General features: G+C 41.5%; 1 protein-coding gene across 1 annotated transcript; it reads right to left on the bottom strand.

The window, feature by feature from the left end:
• Positions 1–12,797: 12,797 nt before the first annotated feature.
• Positions 12,798–25,263, bottom strand: susd3 (sushi domain containing 3; the record flags this gene model as incomplete). The annotated part of the gene is made up of 4 exons (XM_079514850.1): positions 12,798–12,882; positions 13,809–13,956; positions 14,799–14,993; positions 25,101–25,263. Coding segments are annotated over 4 exons (591 nt in total), but the record flags the coding sequence as incomplete, so codon positions are not given.
• Between the last annotated feature and the right edge of the window lie 532 nt (positions 25,264–25,795).

Below are 25,795 nucleotides of genomic sequence, written 5' to 3'. Positions count from 1 at the left end.
GTCTCGATCCATGAATATCAACAGGATAGGTGAAAAGCTATAGTGGAGGCCAACCCTCACAGGAAACAATCCGAAACCAATCCAAATCCGACTTACTGCCCAACACTCGGACACAGCTCTCGCTTTGGGCATACAGAGATTGGATGCCTTACGCATAATATCTTTGTGGTGTAAACCTTCCCAGGAAGAGTGATCAGTGTGATGCTTAGAATTGGCACACACCCTCTGGTCCCCTTTCTTAAAGAGTGGCACTACTTTTCCAGTCTGCCACTCCTTCGGTACTGTCCCAGACTTCCACGCAATGTTGAAAAGAAGTCTCAACCAAGACAGCCCTCAACAACGAGAGCCTTCAGCATCTAATCAACCCCTGGGTCTTTGCCACTGTGGAGTTGCTTAACTACCTCAGTCACTTCCTCCATGGAGCTTGACGCCGGTACCCCATACTTCCCAATACTCAGGCCCTACTCCTGTCTGGGAGGGTGGGTCTGGTCTCACTGGGTTTAGGAATTCCTCAAAGTGTTCCTTCCACCGCTCAACGACTTCCTTATTCGAAAGTCGGCCAATCCTTGCTGTACACAGCTTAGATGTTTCACCGCTTTCCCCTCCTGAGGTGTCAGATGGGGGTCGGTATTGATTCACAAGTTCACAACACAGCTTCCATCTGGAATCGCTGACGCAGTAGCGATGAACCGAACTGGCCGCGGTTCTGACCAATCAGCAGCAGCTACGGGCGGGATCTGCCAATAACCTGCCAAGTAGCTTGAAAAAAAGAGCCCGCCTTCTTCAGGGAATGGGCTACAGCGATTCCAGATGGAAGTAGTTTGTGTAACTAGTGTGAAGCAAGCTTTTCTTCAATCTGGCGGAGTCAGGTTGGCCCGAAAGTCCTTCTCCATCGATTCTCCAAACTGCCCAATTCTCCAAACTGCCCCACACCCGCTGCTTTGCCTCTGTCATGGTCGTGGCTGCTGCCCTTTGCAAGCGAGTGCTGGCACACCTTCTATTTTCAATCCCAATATAATAATAATTATAATCTTTCAATAATAATAATAATCTAATAATATTAATAACAGAGCGCCACTTCTCCATTGAACTTAATGGACGCGGTGGCGTGTTATTTTCTATCGCCCTATTACTGTAAATGGTGTGCATGTACTCGATTGTGAGCAGTTTAAATTATTGTTATTATTTTTCATAATGAATATATTGAGAAAGCAGAATTCACATTTTATAATGTTTTAACCATATCTCAGACTTAGTATACTTATTATCATTACCGAAATCATCAACCTCATTTCCGAAACATACATATCATTACCGCAACGGGTGTTTATTTAACGTTATTTCAATAGATGGAAACATATAACTTTGTTTATAAATACATGTGTAGAATCTATATATTATGTTCTTTCAGGATTGCCATATCATTTTGAAAACAAATCAGGTTTCCATGAAATATCTAAAAGATTGGGTTGTAAATTATGAAAGGTGTTGCGGTAATGAGACAAATCAATCAAATTTTGATAAAAATGATAATTTACAAATATATATTATTTCACAGTTTAAGTAACTGTGCATGACTGTTAATAATCCATAAAACATTTTTTCATAATGATTATCTTTTCTAATGCTCTTACCGTTTTCAGACTGTTGCGGTAATGATATTTTCTATGGACACGTTTTGGAAAATATGCTAAAAAAGGTGTTAAATTGTCATTAAATATTTTTAAATTAATATTCCCAAATACGTAAGACCTTGTTAATAATGCTTAAAAAATAAATTCCTTAATAAAAGTGTTTTGAAAATTTGCACGATGAAATCTTGAAAACCAATGTTTCGTGAGAATGACCCGACTACGCCACTTTATTTTATTCTGAGATAAAGAACTCCATTTAATACCCTCAACTTCAAATACAAGGTATACACACACAGGTTTGTGTTTTTACCCAGGTAAAAAGAGCATCAAACATTTAACCCCTTTTGGATGACTGGGTCAAATTTGGCACATACCAGTTAATGGCCAAATATAGGCGATGTAGAAAAAGGAGGCTGTCAATGCCTAGTGAGTCAGTTTTGGCACATGCCAAGGTAGGACTGGAAGTACTTTGGCACCATCAAGTGGTTTGGAGAATAAATTACATTCATTTGAAAAAGCAGGAAGTGGAGATGACAGCACATGGCTCTAGGCTGCCAGTGTAAGACTTACTGCCCAAATCTGAGATTAGTTGTGCTAAAATAAAAATACACACCAGCTAACTTGATGACTCAACTATAGAAATATTAAAGTAGATTACATTTGACATTACTTTTGTCTGAGATATTTGGCAATGTCTGTTTGGGACAAATCTGACCCATCAGGCACTAGGACATGGCATCTCACAATAGAGATAGTAGTAACTGTAATAGTGTAATAGTGAAATAGTGTAAGAAGTAATTTTGTAATAGTGTAATAGTGTAATAAGTGTAATAGTGTAATAAATGCAATAGTGTAATAGTGTAATACATGTAATGGTGTAATAGTGTAATAAGTGTAATAGTGTAATAGTATAATAAGCATAATAAGTGTAATAAGTGTAATAAGTGTACTAGTGTACTAATGTAATAGTGCAATACGTGTACTAAGTGTAATAGTATAATTAGTATAATAGTGTAAATAGTGTAATAGTGTAATAACCCTAATAGCCTAATGTGCCAAATTTGGTACATACCTAAATGTATATCTATTGTTTGTGTTAAATGCAAATTTAGTATCTCAACTTAATATAGTATCTGATTGATGGCAGAAACACAAAGAAATATTTTTTTTTCATCATTAGAAATTAATTCCATCCATAAGGGGTTAAAACCCAGGAAAAAGGACTGAGGTGGAAACTGTATAAGGGGGGGGGGGGGGGGGAGTACAAAAGCTGAATAGTTTATTGGCTAATTACAGGGGCACTCTAAAATGGCCATAGAAAAACAATAGTTTATTTATGAATGCTAAAACGTTCCTAAATAACTAAACTAAACTAAATCCTAATTCAACTGTGCAAACTGCAATCACTGTCAATAGGAATTAGCTCAGAGGCATCAACTTTAAAGTGCTGAGACATCAGGGGGTGCAAGGCAGACTGGTGCTCCTGGTCAATCGTCTACTTCTTTACACTGAAACACACAATAGGCGTACACCAGTTCAACTGTTCCATACAAGATAACTATACTAACGACGATCGTGAAGACAGGTTGATAGTCAAGTACTGCTAAGATCGATTACTTACAGACAAAGGCAGGTTTGACCCTGCCTCTCTTCTGATCACGGCGTGCAGTACTGGCTCCTGGCTCGGCGTGCAGTACTGGCTCCTGGCTCCAGCTCTCTCATTTTACGAAGGTCCTTCCATCGGGCTTCCGCTTCTCCTGGCCACATCCGCTGGATCCTCCCTTCCAGTGACGCCGTCACGGAATGCCTTGTCACTATCTAGCTCAGTTGTTTCACTCACTATTCTATCACACTGTCACGCTCAAGCTGTCCCAGTCCAAGCTCGAATGGATGGCGTGGAAACCGTCTTCTCCTGGTCCAGTTCACTGGTTTCTCTCCACAACAATGTCTGTCACAGAATAGCCATGTTTACATGACACTTTTTAATTGGGTTAAAGGTATATTCAGTGATTTCACTTAATTCAAATATAACTTATTTTTTTGTTTTGTTGTGATAATCCTCCCTACTATAGAGTGTGCTGACCATATAAGGAGTTCCTCCCTGTCCCCAGTTAACCCCTGGGGTCAATACACCTCAGGTTTCGTTTTTTGGCTAGATGGCCCAGCCTTCATCCAATCAGGATAGAGAGGGGCCTTCCGCCAATCACAGTCCTGCCAACCTGCATGCATTTTGTGTACCAACCACACAATTCTATAGGTGTCTATACGCAGGTACGACATTCACAATGATAACCACGCAATTTTGGGTTAAGGGTAAAATCACCCCCCAACTATTAATAAAAATAATTGGGGGATGATTTTTGGGCAGAGTCATGGGCAGATTGGTGAAATCATCCCTCAAGGGCTTCTGAACGACCCTGACAGCCAATTGAAGCGATGTTTGCTGCGCCCTGACAGCCAATCGGCGTTGATGTTGTCCTGTTTTCTTGTTTTGGCTGCCTGGAAAACTTGTTTTGGCTTCATCCATGCTGTCTGGAAAACTTTTGCAAAGACATGTAAACTCATTTTACTGCTATAAATGATACAGCAGGAATTATGTTAAATATATTGCACCGAGCCGTCTTGTCTGAATGAGCTGGTCAATTTGGTTCCATTGCCAAAGTTAAATTACGCACGTGGACGTGGAAACAGTCTTAAGGTCGGTTTACACCTTATTCACACAGGCAAAGAGACTGTTCCGACGGCAATATTGTGTGAAACATTGTTGTGATATGGAGCGTTGTTCATTGCTTGCGACGTCGGGGTCCGGTCCAGACTCACGTTTCCGTCTGTTTTATTGTAGGTTACAAGGTTGATTAGACTTGTTTTATGTGTGAATAAAAGTTTGACCGTCTTTTGACATTGATCTGTGCATCACCACCACCAAGGAGAAATATGCAGTGTTGATATACCCATACTAACTAATTATGGTATACAGTATTCATTTTTAATTCCATCATTTTACTAGGACTACTCGGCTCCTAACTCCGGCAAACACATCGGTATCTGCCGATTCTAGTTGTTTTTAGATTAATCGGCATCGGTTCGATTAATCAATCAGACCGATTAACAGATCTATCTAGTACATATGTTACAGTTACACAAGTAAGACGCGCGAACGCGGGAAGCAAACGCAGCTTGTAAATTGCAATTAGAATAAATTACGTACTTTTTTAAGGTTTTTTTTAAGTTAAGTTTTTTTAAATTGAGTTTTTTTAAGTTATTTTTTGTGTGTATGTGTGCGTGCATGTGTGTGGTTTTTTTTGTAAGGTTTTTTTTTTTGTTTTCTTTTAAGTTAGGTATTTTTTTAAGTTATTTTTTTTTTAAAGTTAAGTTTTGTGTGTGTGTGTGTGTGTGTGTGTGTATGTGTGTGTGTGTGTGTGTGTGTGTGTGTGTGTGTGTGTGTGTGTGTGTGTGTGTGTGTGTGTGTGTGTGTGTGTGTGTGTGTGTGTGTGTGTGTGTGTGTGTGTGTGGTGTGTGTGTGTGTGTGTGTTTTGTGTGTGATACAGCTGCGCCCTCTGGTGGCGGGCGGGTGGTGTTACAGCGTGACACACAGAGACAGACAGACAGACAGACATGTCTGCTAGGTAAAAAAAAACTCAGATCCTGTACCAACCAGCTCCTGACACACCCTCCCAAGCCCCCACAATCACAATGTGGAAAACAACAATGTGGAACAACACTCTGGAAAACGTGGATCAATTTGCATACCTTGGCAGTCTTTTTTCCACAAGAACTGTCATTGATTAACCACCGCATAGGGTGCGCCAGTGCAGCCTTTGCTAGGCTGAGGAAGAGAGTTTTTGAGAATAGGGACATCCAGACCAACACCAAGCTCCTTGTCTACCAAGCTGTAGTTCTGCATGCCCACTCTGCTTTACGGGGCTGATAGCTGGACCAGCGTTCACCAGCGTTGTCTCCGCAAGATCGTTAGGATAAGCTGGGAAGATAGGCGTACCAACACCAGCGTTCTGAAGAAAGCCAACATCCTCAGCATCACCACAACCATCATTCGGCACCAGCTGCGATGGACAGGCCATGTCATCCGTATGCCCAACTACCGCCTCCCGAAGCAAATGCTGTATGGCCAGCTGAAGGAAGGTCAACGCACCCAAGGAGGGCAGAAAAAGAGGTACAAAGATAACATCAAAACTCACCTGAGAAAGTGCCACTTCAACCTCAACACCTGGGAGGAGGCTGCCCTCCAGAGAGGCATGTGGAGCAGGATGGTCCATGAAGGCTCAGCACAACTAGAAAAGGACCTCCACAGTGCCGCAGAAACAAAGAGGCAACTAAGAAAGGAGAGACCTACCACCAAGATGGCTCCTCACACCACCACCACCCCCATGACAACCATTCACATATGCACCCACTGCAACAGAGACTGTGGATCAAGGGTTGGCCTCTTCCAGCACCTGAAGACCCACAGATGACCAGACCCACCAAGACCCACCCGAGGACAATCATATTCGTTCTGAGTGATCGCCGATGATGATGATGATGGTGTGTGTGTGTGTGTGTGTGTGTGTGTGTGTGTGTGCGTGCGTGCGTGCGTGCGTGCGTGCGTGCGTGCGTGCGTGCGTGCGTGCGTGCGTGCGTGCGTTTATTTTCCATTGATATATCACCAGAATAGTGGTGCCTTTAAACAGAACATACTGCCAGTCACTCTTATTTTGTTTTATTTAATGTTTCTAAACACTAATGATCATGACATTGTTTTGCACTGTACGTGCAAGTAGTAATTGCACGGAGGGCTACAGTCAGTCATACATTATTAGACCAAGTCGGACATTCGTTCACACTTCAAAGTTAGTTTGGCTGGTGGACTGGGTGGTCACAGGTCTTTGTTTAGAGAGTGAAGGAAGATGTAAATGGTAGAAACTAGCACCGCTAGTAATCAATTAGCTAATATGTTGATGTAACATCTGGAATGTTACATCAAAATTGATCTTACTGTATGTACTGTATTTAAACTCTGTCCTCCTGTGGGATTGTTTTCGGGGATCTAATCTGTGTGCTCCTGTCTACCACCTCCCATTCAGGCAGTTCTGGGCAACCCAATCGTGGAGCATTTGATCTCTCCAAACTTCCCTTTGCGGTCATCAAGAACGAGATGATCAGGACCAAGCATCCTCTCGTGGATCCAGTAACAGTTTTGGACATGTGAGATTTTCATCCGACATCGAATGTTTTTGTTTATCAGATGCTGTTGCTCTATTTTTGTTCATCCATTTCAATTGAGAACCTTTTTTTTTCCTTTTCATTGTTGTATTGTTTTGGACATGTGCGGTTTCCATGTCGTATGTTTTTATCAGATGCTGTTGCACTGTTACAGTACTAATTTTTTTTCATTGGATTTGGTGTTTATATTGTATTATTGAGAAATAAAATTGTATTGCAACTTTCTCAATGTCAGATTCAGGAACTACCAGGGGTCCAAATGCACACTTAGGGGTCAGTAACGCTGAGAGTTAAAATAACACTGAGGATTTTACAGTGCAGACTGGGGTCCCAGAGATAAGACAAAATGTTTGATAATTTATATCAAACTGGGGGTCCTTTAAATTAAAAAGATTGAGAACCAGTGCATTAGGCCCTGTGTCCATTTGATTCATTTTTCTGACGCCCCAATATAAAATCTAGTGTTAATGTACAGTAACTCTGAGAGTCGGGTCCATTTGGTTCCATCCTTTCACTGTCAGAGTTACAGACCCTTAACTTTCCAAGGACCCATGGGTCATGTTGAGAACTATTTTTCCAGACTGCTCTCCCCTGTTTGTCACAGCGCGACTCAGGAGATGTAAGGCAGGAACAGAGCTGGTCAAATGAACACTGATTTATTCACTGGAAATACACAGGAACAGGACTGGAACATCTAAGATCTGGCAGAGAACACAAGGAAGTTAAGGAACTGAGGGTTTAAGTAGACACAGGATAACAATACACAGGTGAACAGACCTAACAATCAACACAGGGATTGGTTGGGAGACTTACAGGACACAGGTGGAGAAAACTAGTAATCACAGGGAGGTGAGACAAGTCAGGAAACAGTAACTAGGGAAAACAGGAAACATTAGGACATAACTGCATAATAAAAGTATGCAACAGACTGATATCATGACACTGTTCCCTTACGGAGCTATGTGTGTGGCTGGCTGCCTGCCTGGGTGGGTATGAGCACGAAAATAGCATGGTTGTTTTTCACCACCTGTGCGCAACCTAACACACACAAACACACACGCACATAACTGTATATATATGATTTTGGGTGTGCAGTACAGTGACAGTACAGTAGAGGGTAGCCTACAGTATATAGAGGGACCCCCACACGGTAACTCTGTCATTTCTCTACCGTTTCGGACGTGGGGCGGCTCGCCGGAACCGGGCCGGCACCCTGGCTGTGGTCCTGTGGGTCTGGAACTTCCTGGGACCCCCACACGGAAAAAGGGGAAAGGGGAAAAAAGTATGGACATGTTTTGTTTTTAACCAGCACATGCAACTACTGTACTACGTTACACATCATTGCTGTCGGTAAGAAACCTTATCTCCATATTTAAACATGGTTTTTCGTGAATTAACGCCATGCTCGGTCACAATACAGCTTCACCAAAAAAATCAACAGTAGCATATCTGCAAGCTCCAAATGCGGAACGACACATTTGGAGATTGTAGATTTGCTACTTTTGCTGTTTTTGAATTAGAATCCTGAAAAGTAACAGTTTTGGACATGTGAGGTTTCCATCCGACATAGTTGTATGATGTTTTTGTTTATCAGATGCTTTTGCACTGTAACAGTACTATACTGTTTTTGTTTATCCGTTTCAATTGAGACCATGTTTTTTCCATTGTTATACTATTTGAGAAATACAATTTTATTGCAACATTTCCTGTTTGTCTTTTGTCATGTTTCCACAATCACCAACAAGATCGGTCTGTACATCTTTGACCTCATCATAGATATATATTAGAGAGATGACTTCCGCACACCCGGTTTCATTTTCAGCAGGTGCGTGTAGGTCCTAGCAGAGCAGCAAACGTATGGAGGCAGTGACGTAGAGTCTGTGGGGGCCGGAGGGCCAGGGCCACCATGAGGAATTGCGGGGGGAGGGGCGGGGAGGCGGGGCGGCACGGGCCCCCTTGAGGATTATGAAAACTATTCGTCCCTGTATGGAGGAGAGACCCACACACCGCCACTTTCTGGCCTTCTTCAGGCTTGTGCCTGCCAGCCACTGCCAGGCTGGATTACCAGCCAAGGTGCCTGGACCATTGAGCCATGGCCCAGGCCGACCTACCGTACTTTCTGTCTAAGTTCTGTGCAGGTGATACATTTTCTAAGTGTGCCGTGGATTCGACTCCCGAGCCCGACGGCCTTTGCCGTGTCAAAAAGAGTCATTACCACCGGTTTTGAAATCTCATAATGCAGGAGGCAGCAGGACATTGCGTTACTGAAAACGAGCGATTCCAAACTGCACTGACAACTACATGTTCAGAGCAGTGGTGCTGAGAGATAAGTAAAAGACTGCCCAGCTAGATCAGTGGTTCTTAAACTAGTCAGTGGTTCTCAACCTGTGGGTCTTGGCTGGCTATTGTCACAATACATTACTTATTTATTTTGATTATTGGTATCGTCATTGTAAGTCATTTCTTGAAGTTATTTGTCATATCTGGCCTGTGCAATATTTGTTTGGCTCAGGAGTAGTGCGGCTGCTTTTTAACCGGAAGGTTCCGTGTTCAATCCCGGGATCACCCTGAGTTACTGTCAGTGTCCTTGAGCAAGACACTGAACCCCTAATTGCTCCCAATGAACAGGTTGGTGCCTCGCATGGTTTCCTCTGCCATCGGCGTATGAATGTGTGTGTGAATGGGTGAATGTAATACGGTACACAAACTATGCGAAGTGCCTTTACCCTTATCACTTAGCCTCTTTCTGTATCAATCATTTAGCTTGGGACACCCTGGAACCCCCCTGAGGTTGAGAACCACTGATTTAGGGTACTCGTGTGAGAGCAACAGGGGATAAACATACTGTTAAAAAAGAGTGCGCATAGCATTGACATTTATTACATCATTATTACATTATTCTTTTTGCCATTTGTGCTAATGGTGAACTTGCTCAATGAGGCTTTTCCCAAGTACACAGAAACATAATGAGCTCCTACGCTTAAAGCACAACACCCATTTTCAACTTTATCTTCTTACAGTATAATTAGTCCTCTAGTGCTATAAGATGGTACTGTCCACAGCCATCCCTTGAGACAGTAGACTGAAATGATGCCTTACAATTTTATAAAGATAGGTTGAAATTGTAATTATTGGTCCATTAATGCAGGAAAGGTACCTTCACATAAATTGTCACTACAATCTGTACCCAGGCATTCCTTTTTGTGGGTTATTTCCTCTAAAGCAGAATCGTTTTGCGGATGTATGAAAACATGGAACTCACCTTGTTCCAGTATCATGTGTCATGCCAATACATTTCATGGCTTATTTTACATTCCTTCAAAATATTTACATGTATTGTCAACAAGGACATTGTGGTATACTCATATATATAGTAATAAAGGCTGTTTATCCAATAAGTCCAATGTCTCTGCAATTCAGGCAGAGGGCAGTGTGTCCACAGAGTTTACAAAATGTACTACACAAGTTCATTCATCAACACCTGTCTGCGACGAATCCTCCAGATCCACTGGCCTAACCATCAGCAACAAAGAGCTGTGGCAACGCACCAACCAAAAACCTGCTGAGGAAGAGATCCTCAAAAGGCGTTGGAGATGGATAGGCCATACTCTCCATAAACCAGCCTCAAACACCACAAGGCAGTCCCTCAAGTGGAACGCCCAAGGGAAAAGAAAGAGAGGTCGGCCACGAAACACCTGGTGCAGAGACCTGGAGGCAGATGCAAAGAATATGGGCCAAACTTGGGGACAGCTGGAAGTGTTGGCTCAGGATCGAGATGCTTGGAGAACTCTTGTCGACGGCCTAAGCCCCAGAAGGGGTAATAGGCATAAGTAAGTAAGTACTACACAAGTTAATTTCATAATTATACCTTGTGCCAAAACACTGATCAAGCAGTATCTCCTGTCACAGATCAGTGTATGGAGTCTGGACCATTACAGTTCAGGCAATGCTTCATTCAGTCCACATGGAATCATCACATACTGTAATACACAGCTGGTCTTTGAGTCAGTTCTCTTTTGTAGCTGTGTACATAAAAAAGTGGGTTTTTTTTAGTTGCCACTTCTGCCTTTAGTCAGGGAATTAAAAAAATAAATCTTAGAATAAATTCCTTACCAATTCGTGTCCAATGTGTTTGCAAAGGTGTCGATCTAGTAACACATCTCACAAAAAGAAGACTGAAATTCAGTGTCCCTGCCTAGGGGAATCTGTGACAGCTGCTGAAAGTTGGGGTACCCTTAAAGGTATATTCAGTGATTTCCACTTAATTCAAATATCACTTCTTTTTTTGTTTTGTTGTGATAATCCTCCCTACTATAGAGTGTGCTGACCATATAAGGAGTAACTATCCCCAGTTAACCCCTGGGTTTTCCAAATCACCCAAATGACTGAATGCTCCTTTAACTTTTTGCAACAGGCAAACATTTCAATTTGTAATTCTGAATGTAGCATGGATGGGTCAAACTTGGGGTTTTTCATGATTCTGAATCAAGAATCATTTGATGCAAGCATTTGTTTTGCACGAAAAACACTCCTTGGTCTAAAAATGTCCATAGCCACTTTTCCACGGAAAAGCCACGGAAAGTTATTTTGATTAAAGACTTTGAATCATTACCACAACGTTGAGAAGTCCATGTTTAGCATTGTTTCAGCTGAGCTAATGACGCAGATGACCAGACGTTGAGCTCAGCAGCGGTTGCTATGTTCGACCTTTGAACACAGGCATTAATAAAGGCTTGTTGCGAGCTCTGTGGACACGATATCCACCAAACGCTCTCTGTGGACACAGCCCCTTACAGTGGTTACAAAACTAAATAGTAAACAAGCTCTTGACTGAGATTCAGTTTGTTCACTGTGTCTTTTTTAAATTCACCTTTCTCTGTTATGTGTCTCACACAAATATAATCTGTACGGAGCTGACATACTGCTCAGCTCACCTCACTGCTCTTCCATGGTGCCAAACCAAGAGAGCAGAGCTCTGGACCAGAGCTGAGTTCTGAGTCTGACAGGAGCCCCAGTAGAGTCCAGCAGGATACTGCCTCTTCTGGGACGAGATGGAACTCTGAGCTGGGTCGGACAAGGAGCTTTGGGACAAGAGAGGCTGATTATATCCGTGACCGGGGAGAGCAAAGGCTGGGAGAGTTGGAGCCAACGTGTAGGGTGAAGATGGGATGCTTATTAGACCTCCACAGGGGTAACGTTGATGGTATCTGTGGAAGAAAGACTTGTTGAATGTTTGAGTGGTCTGCATAGTTTGATTGATTGAAGTATTTATTAACAGTATGTAGAATAGGTACATTTCAACCACAACTCGATACAAAAACTGTTAACTGTGGACGACACCATAAAGCATTACACTTGGTTTCACTTGTTCTCATTTGAGCAGAGTGCAACTATCGATTATCTTCTCAGCGATTATTGTAGGCCTTTTAGTTAGGCTACTTTTTAGATTATTAAAATGATCGAGAATAGTCTCTTTTTATTTATTTAACTTACACGAAAAATTCTAATAGATCAACTAAATCAATTATTCTGATTAACCACTTTCCTGTTTATAACTTGTCATGTGGCACAAACATAGCCAATCTATGAGCTTACAACTGTCTATCATGCTATTTTGGGTATTTTTTAAATCAAAGTATTATTTAATCAAACTTGATTTTATTTTTTCCTAATTGATTAAATTGATTACTTTGATTAATTGTTGCACCCCAAGATGTGTTCAAGTGAGGTGAGTTCTCACCTGCAGATGGTTTTGCAGATGTCACCCAGCTCCAGGTCATGGTCATCCCACAGGGATGTGTTGTTGTTATTGTTGTTCCTGCCTTTATTACTGCAGCGGGACGCGCTCTGCTGCTGTTGCTCCACCCTCTCCTCCCTCTGCTGCTGCTGTTGCTCCACCCTCTCCTCCCTCTGCTGCTGCTGTTGCTCCACCCTCTCCTCCCTCTGCTGCTGCTGTTGCTCCACCCTCTCCTCCCTCTGCTGCTGCTGTTGCTCCACCCTCTCCTCCCTCTGCTGAAAATCGGCCTCCCTGGTGCCAGAAACCACCATTAGAAAATATGCATCACGGTATCGGTTCACATATTGAACAAAACATTGAACAAAACTCAATTTTTCCCCAGTGGGATTAGCTGGTCTTTAGCTCTGACATGTTAAATGAACACTGAGGATCATTTTACAGTGTAGATTGGAGTACCAGAGATTAAAAAAAAAAAAAAAGTAATGTCAAATGGGGCTTCATGACCAAATCCTGGCTGCTCTAACCCTAAAGGTCAATTTATGCATCACACAACCTAAGGTTTAGATAGCATGTTATTTAGAATGATTCTAGGTTGTTTACTTGGTATCCTCTAGTTTCTATAGTTTCAATGTACAGATTATTTTTATTGATAGTACAGGTATATTGTTTGGACTGCAGGCTAGGTTCTAGGTAGTTTACTAAGGCGGCGGCGCTACACTAGCCTGGCTCCAGCCATGAATCACTAGCCACATCCATTAAAAAATATATGTTCTGTGAAACGAAATGAAAATTCAGACTGTGTTAGACTAACACTAGGCCTATACACTGTCTCTCTGCAAGATCTGCATTTGATGTATGTTTAGTTGCTTACTTTTCTTATTGTAAGTCGCTCTGGATAAAGAGCGTCTGCTAAATGCCTAAATTGTAAACTGAATTAAGGTCTTGTGCATCTCAAGCTGATCTTCAAGCTCCCAAAATGCAAAGACTCGTGAGCTTGTGAACTGGAGCTTACTTGTCTTATATTCCAAACCAATTAGAGTAGAGAGTACGCAGCATTTTATGAAGCGTCAGCAACCATACATTTTTCCAGGAATCCGCAACACATTGTAGTTTTCACGTCACTTTCACCGTGCAACACGTCACTCGACACTTATCCCTCAAAGCATGAATGAACCTCTACTCTCTCTGTTCTTCCAAATGGCGTGAATGTCACTGACCTCTCCTGATGTCTCTTTTTGCCACGGTTGAGACAGTCCACCACACAGCATGTGATGAAGGCCATGGACATGAGCAGGATGATGGCAGAGCTCACAATGGATGCCACCACAGCCACACGGAAACCATAGTCCTCATGACTGGATAGTGCTGGAGAGAGTGTGAGAGACAGATAAAGAGAGAGAGACAGACAAGCAAGAGAAGAGAGACAGAAAGAGACAGCGACAAAGAGACATTGGGAGAGAGCGACAAAGAGAGAGTGCAATAGATTAAGACAGATTAAAACTGTTTGGGTACTGAAATATAATAAGACGACACTCACTTTAAAAAAAGACAATAGCTTCTAAATTAGATCTCTCTTCAATCATTAGCATTATTATTTGCCTTTAATGACATATTTTGTCAAGCGGTAAATGTGTTTCGTTCTAAATGCATTCCATTTAAAATGAGGACATGAACTCTTGCGAGTCAGTACACATCTACATGATTGACCACAAGTTTCTATATATGAATACATATTTTCAAAATAATGGGAACTTAGTTGGAAGGACAGACTGCTGATGGAGTACAGCAGTTACTTCAATCTTCTTGTAAATTAATTCTGCATGTTCATCTAATTTTCCCCATGCACTTGGCTTTGCTATAAAGAATGTCGAAGACGGTGTCATGGCTTGAGAGCATTGTTCTAATGTGCACATTATGATTAATTTTCGGTGGTGGTTTTCAGTACCAAAGTAAAAGCACCTCAGAATTGTACTTTAAGTAGGCCTACAGTACTTGTGTACATTACTTATTTAGGTTCAAGGTGCACTTTATTTGTCATTTCAGATGTTTGCACATATAAAATGAAAATCGTAATCAGGAACAGCAGTGTATATTAAAACCTATCAGTAAAAGAAGAATAAGCATATACAATCCTAAAGTGCAGTGCATTAAAACTGAGCAGCATATTAAGACATATTAAGTTACTTTCCACCACTGTTTCTACTTACGTTTACAGTAAGTCTCCCCCTTCCACTGGGTGACGTTGGGGCCCATGACACACTCCATTTGCTCTCCCATCAGCCTGTGTCTGGCCGGGCACTGGAGTGAGATCACTGTACCCACACCGGTGCCATTGCCCCGGATGATCCTCTGGATGCCCAGGGCTGGCAGAGGCACTGGCGTGCACTGAGCTGCAGACACACCTAAAAGACAAGATGGATGGATTGGTGAGTAAGCCTGTCAAAATGATTACATAATTTCCTAATCACAATTAATTGAGATAATCTCAATTATTATTATAATGTAGACAAATATTCATACATTTTCAAACATGTTTTAAAAAATATATAGCCTAGGCCTATGTGGAAATAGCACAACACAACACGTGATCGGCCATTTCCACTATTTCTAAGCTAAGTTTGGGTATAACTTTATTAAATAGTTCCTATTTTGGCCATTATACTGTACTATTTATTTTGATTAATGGTATTGGTCATTGTCAGTCATTTCAGTTATTTGTCATCTGGCCCGTATAAAGCCTAATGACAAACAGAAAATGTTACATTTATCTTCCAATGTTCAATGGAAAAACACAATTAAATCGTTGATCGCAAATATTTGTATGACAATTAATTGTCAAGTAATGACATAATCGTGACAGCCCTAATGTGAATTGGTGGCTGATATTCAGTTTATCTCAGTAGACAGACAGGCAGGCAGACAGCACAATGTTTAAAATGTGTCAATTGAAAAGGTGTAGAAGCTACTTCCAATGAAATAGATTGATATGGCCATACTGCATTTGTACTTAACTGTATCTATCAAAAGGACAGAAAGCAAGCTGTGGTCATTTGAGTGCAAATGTGTGTATTGAGGACCATTTTAAATTTTTCTTATTATTTTATTTTCTGCATGTCATTATAGTTTATAGTTTTACAAAACAAAAAAAGGAAAAATAATTTTTTTTAACATAGCTTGATGCAAGTATGGTGGTGGTGCCCCACTTTATCTTGACCACTTTATACACAGTTAGCTATACACATAGGCAATGTTCAATAGCATTGATTTATTTTATTTTATAAATCAATGCTATTGAACACCCTTTACGTCTGTGTGTTGGTTAAAAAAATATTGAACCAATGGAAAGTATTAAAAGGTCCCTGGATCCTCAAACAAGACATCTTTTTTTCTTTTCTATATAAATATGTGCTATTGAACATCCTTTCTTCTCTAGGTATTTTCTAACTCTTCTATTCCTGTAACTGCAATGTTGAGAACTCACACACACAATTTACACCTATAATCACGTGATGTGACAATAAAGCTGGTTCAGATTCTGATTGTAGATAGTCTATTTTCACCATCATTCAACAAAGTATAAAAATGGATGGATACAAGTGTTTTTGTTGAGAATTTGTTGTTTTAGATGCATTGGTGAATTCCCACCCCTGCATTAATGCAGGATGTAGGGGCATGTGTAGAGGGTATGTAGGGGGTATGTCGAGGTTAATTAGAGGGTATTTAGGGGGAGCATGTAGGGGGGATGTAGGGGGTATAGGCAGTGCAGGGGGCCGGCCAACATTGAGTGACAAAAACAGTTTGCTACATGCTCATGGTATCAAAGGAAATGTGATAAATCGTTAAACAAAACACCTTTGAGGAAGTACACGGGCCATCTGGAGCTCTGTTTCTGTCTGGAGCAAATGCTTATCATAGAGCACAGCGCGCTCAGCACATCTCTGTACATGATGAAAGATTCTGACACGCTGCTAGGAATTTATATACTGACGTCTGTTTGAGGAAGGGAAATGTTTTATTTATTTGTTTTTATGCCACAATTCTGTAACCCATTTTTCACGCGGTGCAATTGCCTAAGCTGTAATACTGGACGTTACTCTCCCTCTGCCAAACTGAGATCATGCTTAATCCTTCAATGCATGAGGAGTGAGGAGACCATATTCGTATCACCTGATGGGAGAATTTCCCCGGTAGGACGTAGAATGTGGAAGGAACACGTTATTCCAACCAGTTCCTTACCCTCAGGGGGTCCCGTCTCCCCAAATCTTTAGTAAATAGAAATTACAAATATCAAATTAAAAGAAAATGTTGATGCCCTCACAAGGTGTGTGTGTGTGTGTGTGTGTGTGTGTGTGTGTGTGTGTGTGTGTGTGTGTGTGTGTGTGTGTTGCGCGCGTGCGACCGTGCGTGCAGTATTTGTAGTTCTTCAGAGATTGCACCTGCTGTGTGATCTCTCACTTCCCCCTACGGCACTGCAATACAGCGTGCTCTGAAAGGTGCATTTGAATTATCACAAACCATATAAAATATAAGCGGAACTGAAAGTATGTGCTGCAGTAGCGTGTCATCAGCTCTGGATTGAACGGAAATGCAAATCAAACAAACCTGCTGTTAGCTATTAGTAGCAATTAATAATTGTAGGCATTATGTCTTATTTGAATCGGGAAGTAAAATTACATAAATAAAACAACTAACACCTTATGGCCCATGAACTAGTTTCCTTTTACAAACCATGTTCATGTTGTTCTTTGCTTCTTTACTTGTATAGTAAATTGTATGATTGTATGAACTATGGTTCATAGGTCAACTATTGGTTTTCTGTACTCTGTCTCTGCCTGCACCCCTCCCCAACACATGGTAGGCCTACTCTGTTTGCACACATATTGTAGGCTACTCAAAGGACCACAATGGAAATATAATCTCTCAAGCTTGTTTGTGGTTTATGCTTCTGAGTTCTGACAGATTTGTACAAATATACATTCATGCATAGGCTATGCAGTTTTTGTCAATACAAACTTTGAAATGTGTAATATTGTAATAGCTTGTGTAATCAGCAGCCCCCAAAAAGGTCCATTACACACTTTGGTGTAGGCAGTGGCTACACTAGTAGACTGTGCACCCTAAAACTGATGGATTTAGAAAAGTAAATTCCTCTCCATAAACCCAGAAAAAGCAGAGCTGTGTGAAATCAATCCCTACCTGAATTGTTGTGGGCGCTGTTGACATTTTCGCTTGTAGAAACATTCCTGGACATATCTGCTACCGAGGCTGTCGCTGGTGATGACATGTCGGTCTCTCTGTGCGTAAAGCGAAGATGCAGCTTGGAGGATCAGACAGACACCCTCGTGTGCGATGTTTTATCACTTCCTCTGTTGTTGGCTTGCTTCCTTTTCTGTCATGCACTCTGTACACACAGCGTCTCTGCACTGCCTGTGTGTGCCTTCCCTGAGTCCCTGACTGTGCGCGCACAGCAGCGCAGCGCGCAGCGCAGACATAGAGACGAGTTTACTGACATCTTCAGGGAACACTCTGCCAAGCATCAGATGGGCCGTGCTAAAAGCCGGATGGATGCTGCGCCACGCCGTAGGACCCCAACTCTTGGAGGAATAATTATGCCACAATAGCTGGTCGCCTAGCAGTTGATTGGTGAATACTGCAGTGTACAGTGTAAATCAAACCAAATCAAATCAAAGTTTATTTATATAGCACATTTACATTTTTTTTAATATATTTTTATTAGGTTTTTTCCATTTTAAAATACAAGACATACATGACCAAACAAAACAGGAGACAAAACAAAAAAGTAAACAGAACACGTGGAAACAAAACAAAACAGACAACAACAAAAACAAAACAGACCCTCACAAGTATCCCCCCGCCCTTACCCTCCCATGCCCCGGGGGAAACAGAATGAGTTACTAAGTTTGGGATTCATGCATTAAAGTAATTAAGATTAAATGCTAGCAATAGTGGGAGCAATGTGGAAGCAATGTAAAAATGTAAATGTAATTGAACTATTTCATTTTTAAATATATATATATATATATATATATATATATATATATATATACACATATATACATATATACATATACATACATACATACATACATATATACATACACATATATATACACATACATATACATACATACATACATACACACACATAGCCTACATGTATCCATACACACATATACATATATACATGCACATGATACACATTCATACATATGCGCACACGCATAACCGTGCACACATGTACATACATGCACATACACATATACGCATGATCACAGTATACTCACAGTAGAGGGGGAATATTGGAATTAGTTCCTACTTAAATTGTGGTTAAGGAATTAATGTGTGTGAGGAATGGGTCCCAGGTTCTGTAGAAGTTATTCAACGAACCCCTAACAGTGTATTTGATTTTTTCCAAATGGAGAAAGGATGACAAATCTTTTAGCCATACTGACGCCTCAGGAGGATTAGGGCTCTTCCAGTGGAGCAATATACGACGCCTGGCTATGAGGGAGGCAAAAGCAACCGCATCGGCCTGGAATCTATTAAATCTGCCTCCTACAGGGGACACGCCAAAGATAGCTATAAAAGGACATGGTAGTACAGAGAATCCCAGGACCAGACTGAGTGTGTCAAAAAAGGATTTCCAAAAAGAGGCGAGCTTTGAACAGGAATAAAAAGTATGTGTGTGGTTTGCAGGGGATTGAAGGCACCTGTTGCATGAGTCGTTTGTTTCTGGAAATAGTCTACTAAGCTTAGCTTTAGTGTAATGAATCCTATGAACCACTTTCAATTGAATCAGGCACATACGAGCGCAGGCACATGAATTGTTAATCCTAGACAGCACATCAGCCCAATATTACTCGCTCAGCTCAGTCCCAAGTTCATCCTCCCATGCGCCTCTCAACCCAAGTAGAGAGGTTGTTCTAAAGGAAACAAGAGCATTGTAAATTGATGAAATGTTAAACATAGAATCTGGTGCAGACATGATGGACTCCACTAGGGTTTTCTCAGGTAAACTGGGGAAGGGTTTAAAATGGGTGCTTGCAAAGTTACGTATTTGGAAAAATCTAAAAAAGCTATTGTTTTGATTATTCAATTTGGTGGTGAGTTCTCCGAGAGAAATAAATAACCCATCTCTGTATAGATCCCTAAAAGAGATAAGGCCCTTCTCCTTCCACTTGCTGTATGTTGAGTCCAAAGAGGAGGATGGAAACAAATGGTTTTTACAAATGGGCATAAGGACTGATGGGGATTTTAACTCAAAATGTTGTCTAAACTGATTCCAAATTTTCAATGAAGAGAGAACTACTGGATTGTTGGTATACTGGGAATAACGTGTTGGTAGGGGGGCAAAGAGTAATGCTGGAAGAGAGGATGTGCAGGATTTAGCCTCCATATCACACCAGATCTCGACAGAGTGGCACCATTTCTTCATCATTAAAATATTTGATGCCCAATAATAGAATATCATGTTGGGTGAGGCAAGTCCTCCATCTTGTTTGGGTCTTTGAAGAGTAACTTTGGTGATTCTAGGGGACTTATTGGCCCACATAAAGGATGATAAGATTTTATCAAGTGAATTAAAAAAAGATTTGGGCAAAAAAAGAGGGAGGGTTTGAAAAAGAAAAAGGAGGCGTGGCAGTATGTTCATTTTAATTGTTTCAATGCGGCCCACCAGTGAGAGAGGAAGCTTATTCCACCTTTGAAGATCTAATTTAACCTTTTCAATTAATGTTGTGTAATTCTCCTTGTGTAACGAGCTAAGTGAGTGACATACAGTTATACCCAGGTATTTAAAGTTATTTAACGAAAGGTTGAAGGGTAGCGCGCCAGGGGGGATTGATTTGGCTATGTGGTTAACAGGGAAGCATACACTTTTAGCAATGTTCAACTTGTATCCTGAGAAGGCTCCAAAGTTGTTCAATAGATTAACAATGGTATCGGCACAATTAACTGGGTTTTGGACAAATAAGAGTAGGTCGTCTGCATATAGTGCCACTTTATGCTCAATTCCTCCTCTCCTTATGCCTGAAAACAATGTAGAGCTTTTTAGAGCAATGGATAAGGGCTCTATAGCTAATGCGAACAATAGGGGTGACAAGGGGCAGCCTTGGCGTGTACCACGTGTGAGGGGAAAAGCTGGAGAGACATCAGAGTTCGATTTAACGCTGGCCAATGGAGCCGAGTAAAGAAGCTGAATCCAAGAGATACATTTTGTACCAAAGCCAAATTTCTGCAAAATCCTGAATAAGTATTGCCACTCAACACGGTCAAACGCTTTTTCTGCGTCTAACGAGATTATTATCTCTGGTTCTTGGGAGGTAGAAGGCGACAGAACGACATTCAGGAGCCTGCGAACGCTGGATGATAGTTGGCGACCTGTGACAAAGCCTGTTTGGTCCTGAGAGATTATATTGGGGAGACATGCATCAAGCCTGCTTGCCAATATCTTGGCCAGGAGTTTGACATCGTTATTAAGCAGACTAATAGGTCTGTAGCTGCTGCATAGTCTGGGTCTTTGTCTTTTTTTAAGATGAGTGAGATTAGAGCCTGATTTAGGGTTGGTGGTAGAACACCTTGGTCTAAGGAGTGATTGAAAACCTCTAAAAGTAGAGGAGCGAGTTGTGCAGCAAATTTTTTATAGAAACAGGCAGAGAAGCCATCGGGGCCAGGAGCTTTATTGCTCTGCATTGTGGAAATGCATGAACTAACCTCCACTAAGGACAGCGGGGTATCTAGACGTTCAGCTGTGGCTACATTTACAGTTGGTATGTCCAAATTATTTATGAAAGCTTCCATAGCTAGGACATCTGAGGGAGGCTCCGATTTATAAAGGTTAGAATAGAAAGAAGAGAATTCGGAATTAATTTTGCCAGGATCGGTGGTCAGAGTATGGGTAGAGTCATAGATTTGTGATATCAAATGTGAGGCTTGTTGGTGCTTTAGCTGGGAGGCTAGGAGGCGGCTCGATCTGTCCCCGTGTTCATAATAGGTGGCTCTAGTCTGCTGTAGTTGGCGTTCGGCTTTGCCTGTGGTTAACAGATCAAATTCCATTTGAAGTTGTAATCGTTTGGCTACCAGTGCTGGGCTCGATAAGGAAGCCTGTTGTCTATCTGTGTGTAAAATGGCTTCCAAAAGTTGTTGCTGTCTTTTTTTCCTATTTTTTATCAGATGTGCGTTAAATGAAATAATACGTCCCCGAATGAAAGCCTTAAATGTTTCCCATAGAAGGGATGGGGAGACCAGTTCACTTCTGTTTGTTTGTAGGAAAAAGTCGATTTCCTTTGAAACATACTCACAGAACTCTGTATTTGCCAGCAACTCTGAATTCAATTTCCAACCCCCCTTGTGTCTGCGTGAGGATGAAAAAAGGTTGAGATCTAAAATGTGTGGGGCATGGTCGGAAATGACTATGGCTGAGTATTCCGAAGACTGGACAGATGGTAAGAGGGCCTTGTCAATATAGAAGTAGTCTATGCGTGAAAAAACCTTATGGACAGTGGAGAAATAGGAATAGTCTTTGGCCGTGGGGTGCAAGAAACGCCAGGGGTCAATGCAGCCTAAGTGGGACATCAGCTCGGACAGAGTTCTGGCCATTGCAGTTGGAGTTGGTGACTTAGAGTGTGAACGATCTGTAGACGGGTTGGTCACGCAATTGAGATCCCCACCTAGGATTAACTGATGTGTGTCAAGATTTGGAAGGCGGGACACCAACGTTGATATGAAGCCAGGGTTGTCACAGTTTGGTGCGTATACATTAGCCAGCACAACTGGTGTTTGGTGAAGAATGCCTGAGACTATGACATAACGGCCGCCAAAATCTGAGAAAACTTGATCTGGAGTAAATCTAAGACGTTTGTGAATTAAGATAGCAGTGCCTCTAGACCTACTGTTAAAGTTGGAGTGAAATATTTGTCCGACCCAGGGCTTGCGGAGCCTAATGTGGTCTTCAGTACGGAGGTGTGTCTCCTGTAGGAAGGCAATATCAGTGGAGAGGCTTTTTAAATGTGAAAGTACTTTTGAGCGTTTAATTTGCCCCCCCAGGCCTCGTACGTTCCATGTAACAATTCTAGCAGAGAACCCTGACCCCCCAGCTGACTGTCCTATAGTAGTTGACATTTATTAGTATTGTTATTATAGAGATAAACATTGCCCCCCTCCACAAGCGAGAAAAGAGAAAAAAATGCATGAGGAACCAAACGTGATGCAACAGTAAAAAAAGAAAGGACTGTTTCCCCCAGGGCATCCCCCCCCCTCCCCACACAGACACACACACACATACAACACAAACCCGTCCCCCACCCCCAGACCTAATGTCTTCGTCCCCAAATGACAAAGACTGCAGGCAAAACTCATCCCTAGTAGATGGGCGAGCATATTGAGATCGCCCCTGTGCCTCTCCTTGTCTCCGTTTCCTCAGCCCGCGACAGGTCTGTGTTATAGAATCACCTCAAGAAAAACTACATTGTGATAACCATTCAAAACCCCATTAATCTGGTCATATAATTCTTGTGGAAAAACCCTAGTATGGTAGTAAAGCTGAATTGATCAGCGGCATGAAAAGTAGTGGTAGTAATAATAATCAATTTAATAAACCCCCAAAGTAATATTTAATTATACCTGAAATTACAGTTTATTCTTAATAGTACAAAAAATAATAATAATAATAAAAGTAGCAAAAGAAAAAAAAAGAGAAACGGGAAGAAAGGGAAAATGTATAATTATTAATGAGGATGAAATCAGTCCCTTCCTTAGGTATAGGGTAGGATTCAATAAATAAGGTAGAGAAGCTAAATTAATGCATTAGGCCTATAGTCAGATGTAAAGTAAATAGGTGGAGCACCTTTAAATCGTTACATAGGCCTGTTCAATAATGTAAATTATATTCAAATGAACCAATCTCATATGCTCAACATTTTTTCTTCTTATTTTTTTCTCTTCTTTCCTCCCCCCCTCCCCTTCCCCTCTCTTCCCCCTCTCCAATTAGCATCCCATATGCTCAGGTCATATTAAACAAACTAAACAGATCTTGTTTTACAATAGAAAATAAAATACAGAAATACCCCAAAGATGTTAAATAGCCAAAAGCTTTATTCTAGTAGGCCAATTGCATTCCAGCTATAGTGTCACAGACCAATATATGATTGTTCTCGTTCTACGAAAAATATATTTAAACCCCTGTAGCCACGGCATTTTCAGGCAGATGCGTGATATAGTTAAAGATAGAGAATAAGTTCAGAGGCCATAACGCAAACCACGAGAATCAGCCTATACCTACACATCAAAGAGAAAGCCTATAGTTTCCAAATAAAATAAGTAGCCTAAATAAACAATATTATGGCTATAGTCAATCCAAAAGAGTTAAAGGCAATTTTATTTACATTTTTAGATTAACCTATTCAACCTCTTTAGAACGAAAATGAGAGAGAAAAAAAGAATCATGATTAATTCACCGCCCGTCATTAAGCACGTAGGATACATTTCGCCGTACCAGCTGTAATCTTGCAGACCAATATACATTGCTCCGTCGTTTTTACAAAGAGAGAAAATAATAATAATGGAATGGAAATAATAATAATAATAGGCCTAATAAGCATGGTCCAAAAAGGCAGGCCTCCTTTAAACATGTATAAGCATAGCTCCAGTCTTTCCAACTTGCTGTGTGAAAAGCATTCAAAAAAAAGAGTTTAGTTAGGCCTATATAGGAGAGTTAAGGCAACATGTTTCCATTTTAAATTAACCATGCATTTTACATATAGGCCTATAGGCTCCAGTTGGAACGAAATAAAAAAGAAAGAAAGAGGGGGGGGGGGAAGAGAAGGAGAAAAAAAGAAAAAAAAAGGATTTTAACTTCAGCGGTCAGGATTAAACACTACATTACATTCCGTCGACCTCTTGCTGCAGCTCTTCGTTCTCCTCGAAATCCAAATTCTCCAGGAACCTCTGTGCCTCTGTCGGTGTTTGAAAGTAGTTGGATCTGTCCCCTTTGGAGACCCATAGACGGGCCGGGTAGAGTATTCCACATTGAAATCCTTTGTCTCTTAATTTTTTTTTTACGTCAGTAAAGCGCCTCTGCTGTTTGTGGATTTCCGTAGGCAGATCTTGGAAAAACATCACATGCACGTTTTTGTAGAGAATTGTCTTCTTTGCCTTGGCTGCGTTGTTGACACGAATCTTGTCCTTGTAGTTCAAGAACCTCATTATCAGAGCCCTCGGATGTGTAGAATTGGCTTCTTTAGTACCAATGCGGTGGGCTTTCTCAACAACTATAGGAGAGCGGAGAGGGCCCAAATCCAAGGCCTCGGGCAGCCAATTCTCTAGGAATGAGCAGGGGTCCGCAGCCTCTGCCCCCTCGGGTAAATTAATTAATCTCAAATTATTTTTCCTGCTACGGCCCTCTAATTCCACCACTTTTGAAGAGAGTGATAAGACTTTTATCTCCAACTCGGCGAATGAAGCCTGCATGGCTGTGATGTTATCCTCTGCACCAGAAATGCGGCCTTCAGCTTGGGTGACGCGCTCGGCGCATTCTTTCACTTCGATCTGGACATTATTCACCGCAGACAGGATACTTTCAAACTTAAAAGAGAATTCCGTTTTCATCTCATTTATAGCTCTGAGAATGTCTCCCGAGCTCACGTTGTCGCTCATGTTTGATAGTTCACTGCTGAATATATCCTCGTCACCGCCGGCAGCCTTTGCACTTGAACTTGGACTTGGTGAAGTAAACAAAGCGCCGGGCTCATCAAACAGCTCACTGTTCACAGGCAAGAGCGCACTTCCACTTCTAAGATCGAATTTCTTCATGGGTTGCTTTTTCGGCGGCATTGTAAGTACCTGAGACTATTGTAGAGTTGCAGCGTCCTTTCTTAGCATTTTGAACTTGAAAGGTGTCGTTATTTCATGGTTTATTTCAGACTTGACGCGGAGCTGAGCAAACGTGCGACTGATCAGCACCGTTCCATCGCACATTTACATTGACCGAAGACAAACCAGGCCTCCTGGTGGCACTAAAAGGGTGCCATTTCTTACACCTTGGATGGATGGATGGATGGATTGATGGATGATTTGAGAAAAAGTGCATCTCTCTCACATGCGCACGCACGCACACACACGCACGCGCGCACGCACACACACACACACACACACACACACACACACACACACACACACACACACACAC

This window comes from Electrona antarctica (genome assembly GCF_951216825.1).
Source record: "Electrona antarctica genome assembly, chromosome: 2".
Lineage (NCBI taxonomy): Eukaryota > Metazoa > Chordata > Actinopteri > Myctophiformes > Myctophidae > Electrona > Electrona antarctica.
This window is presented reverse-complemented; position numbering and strand designations above follow the sequence as displayed.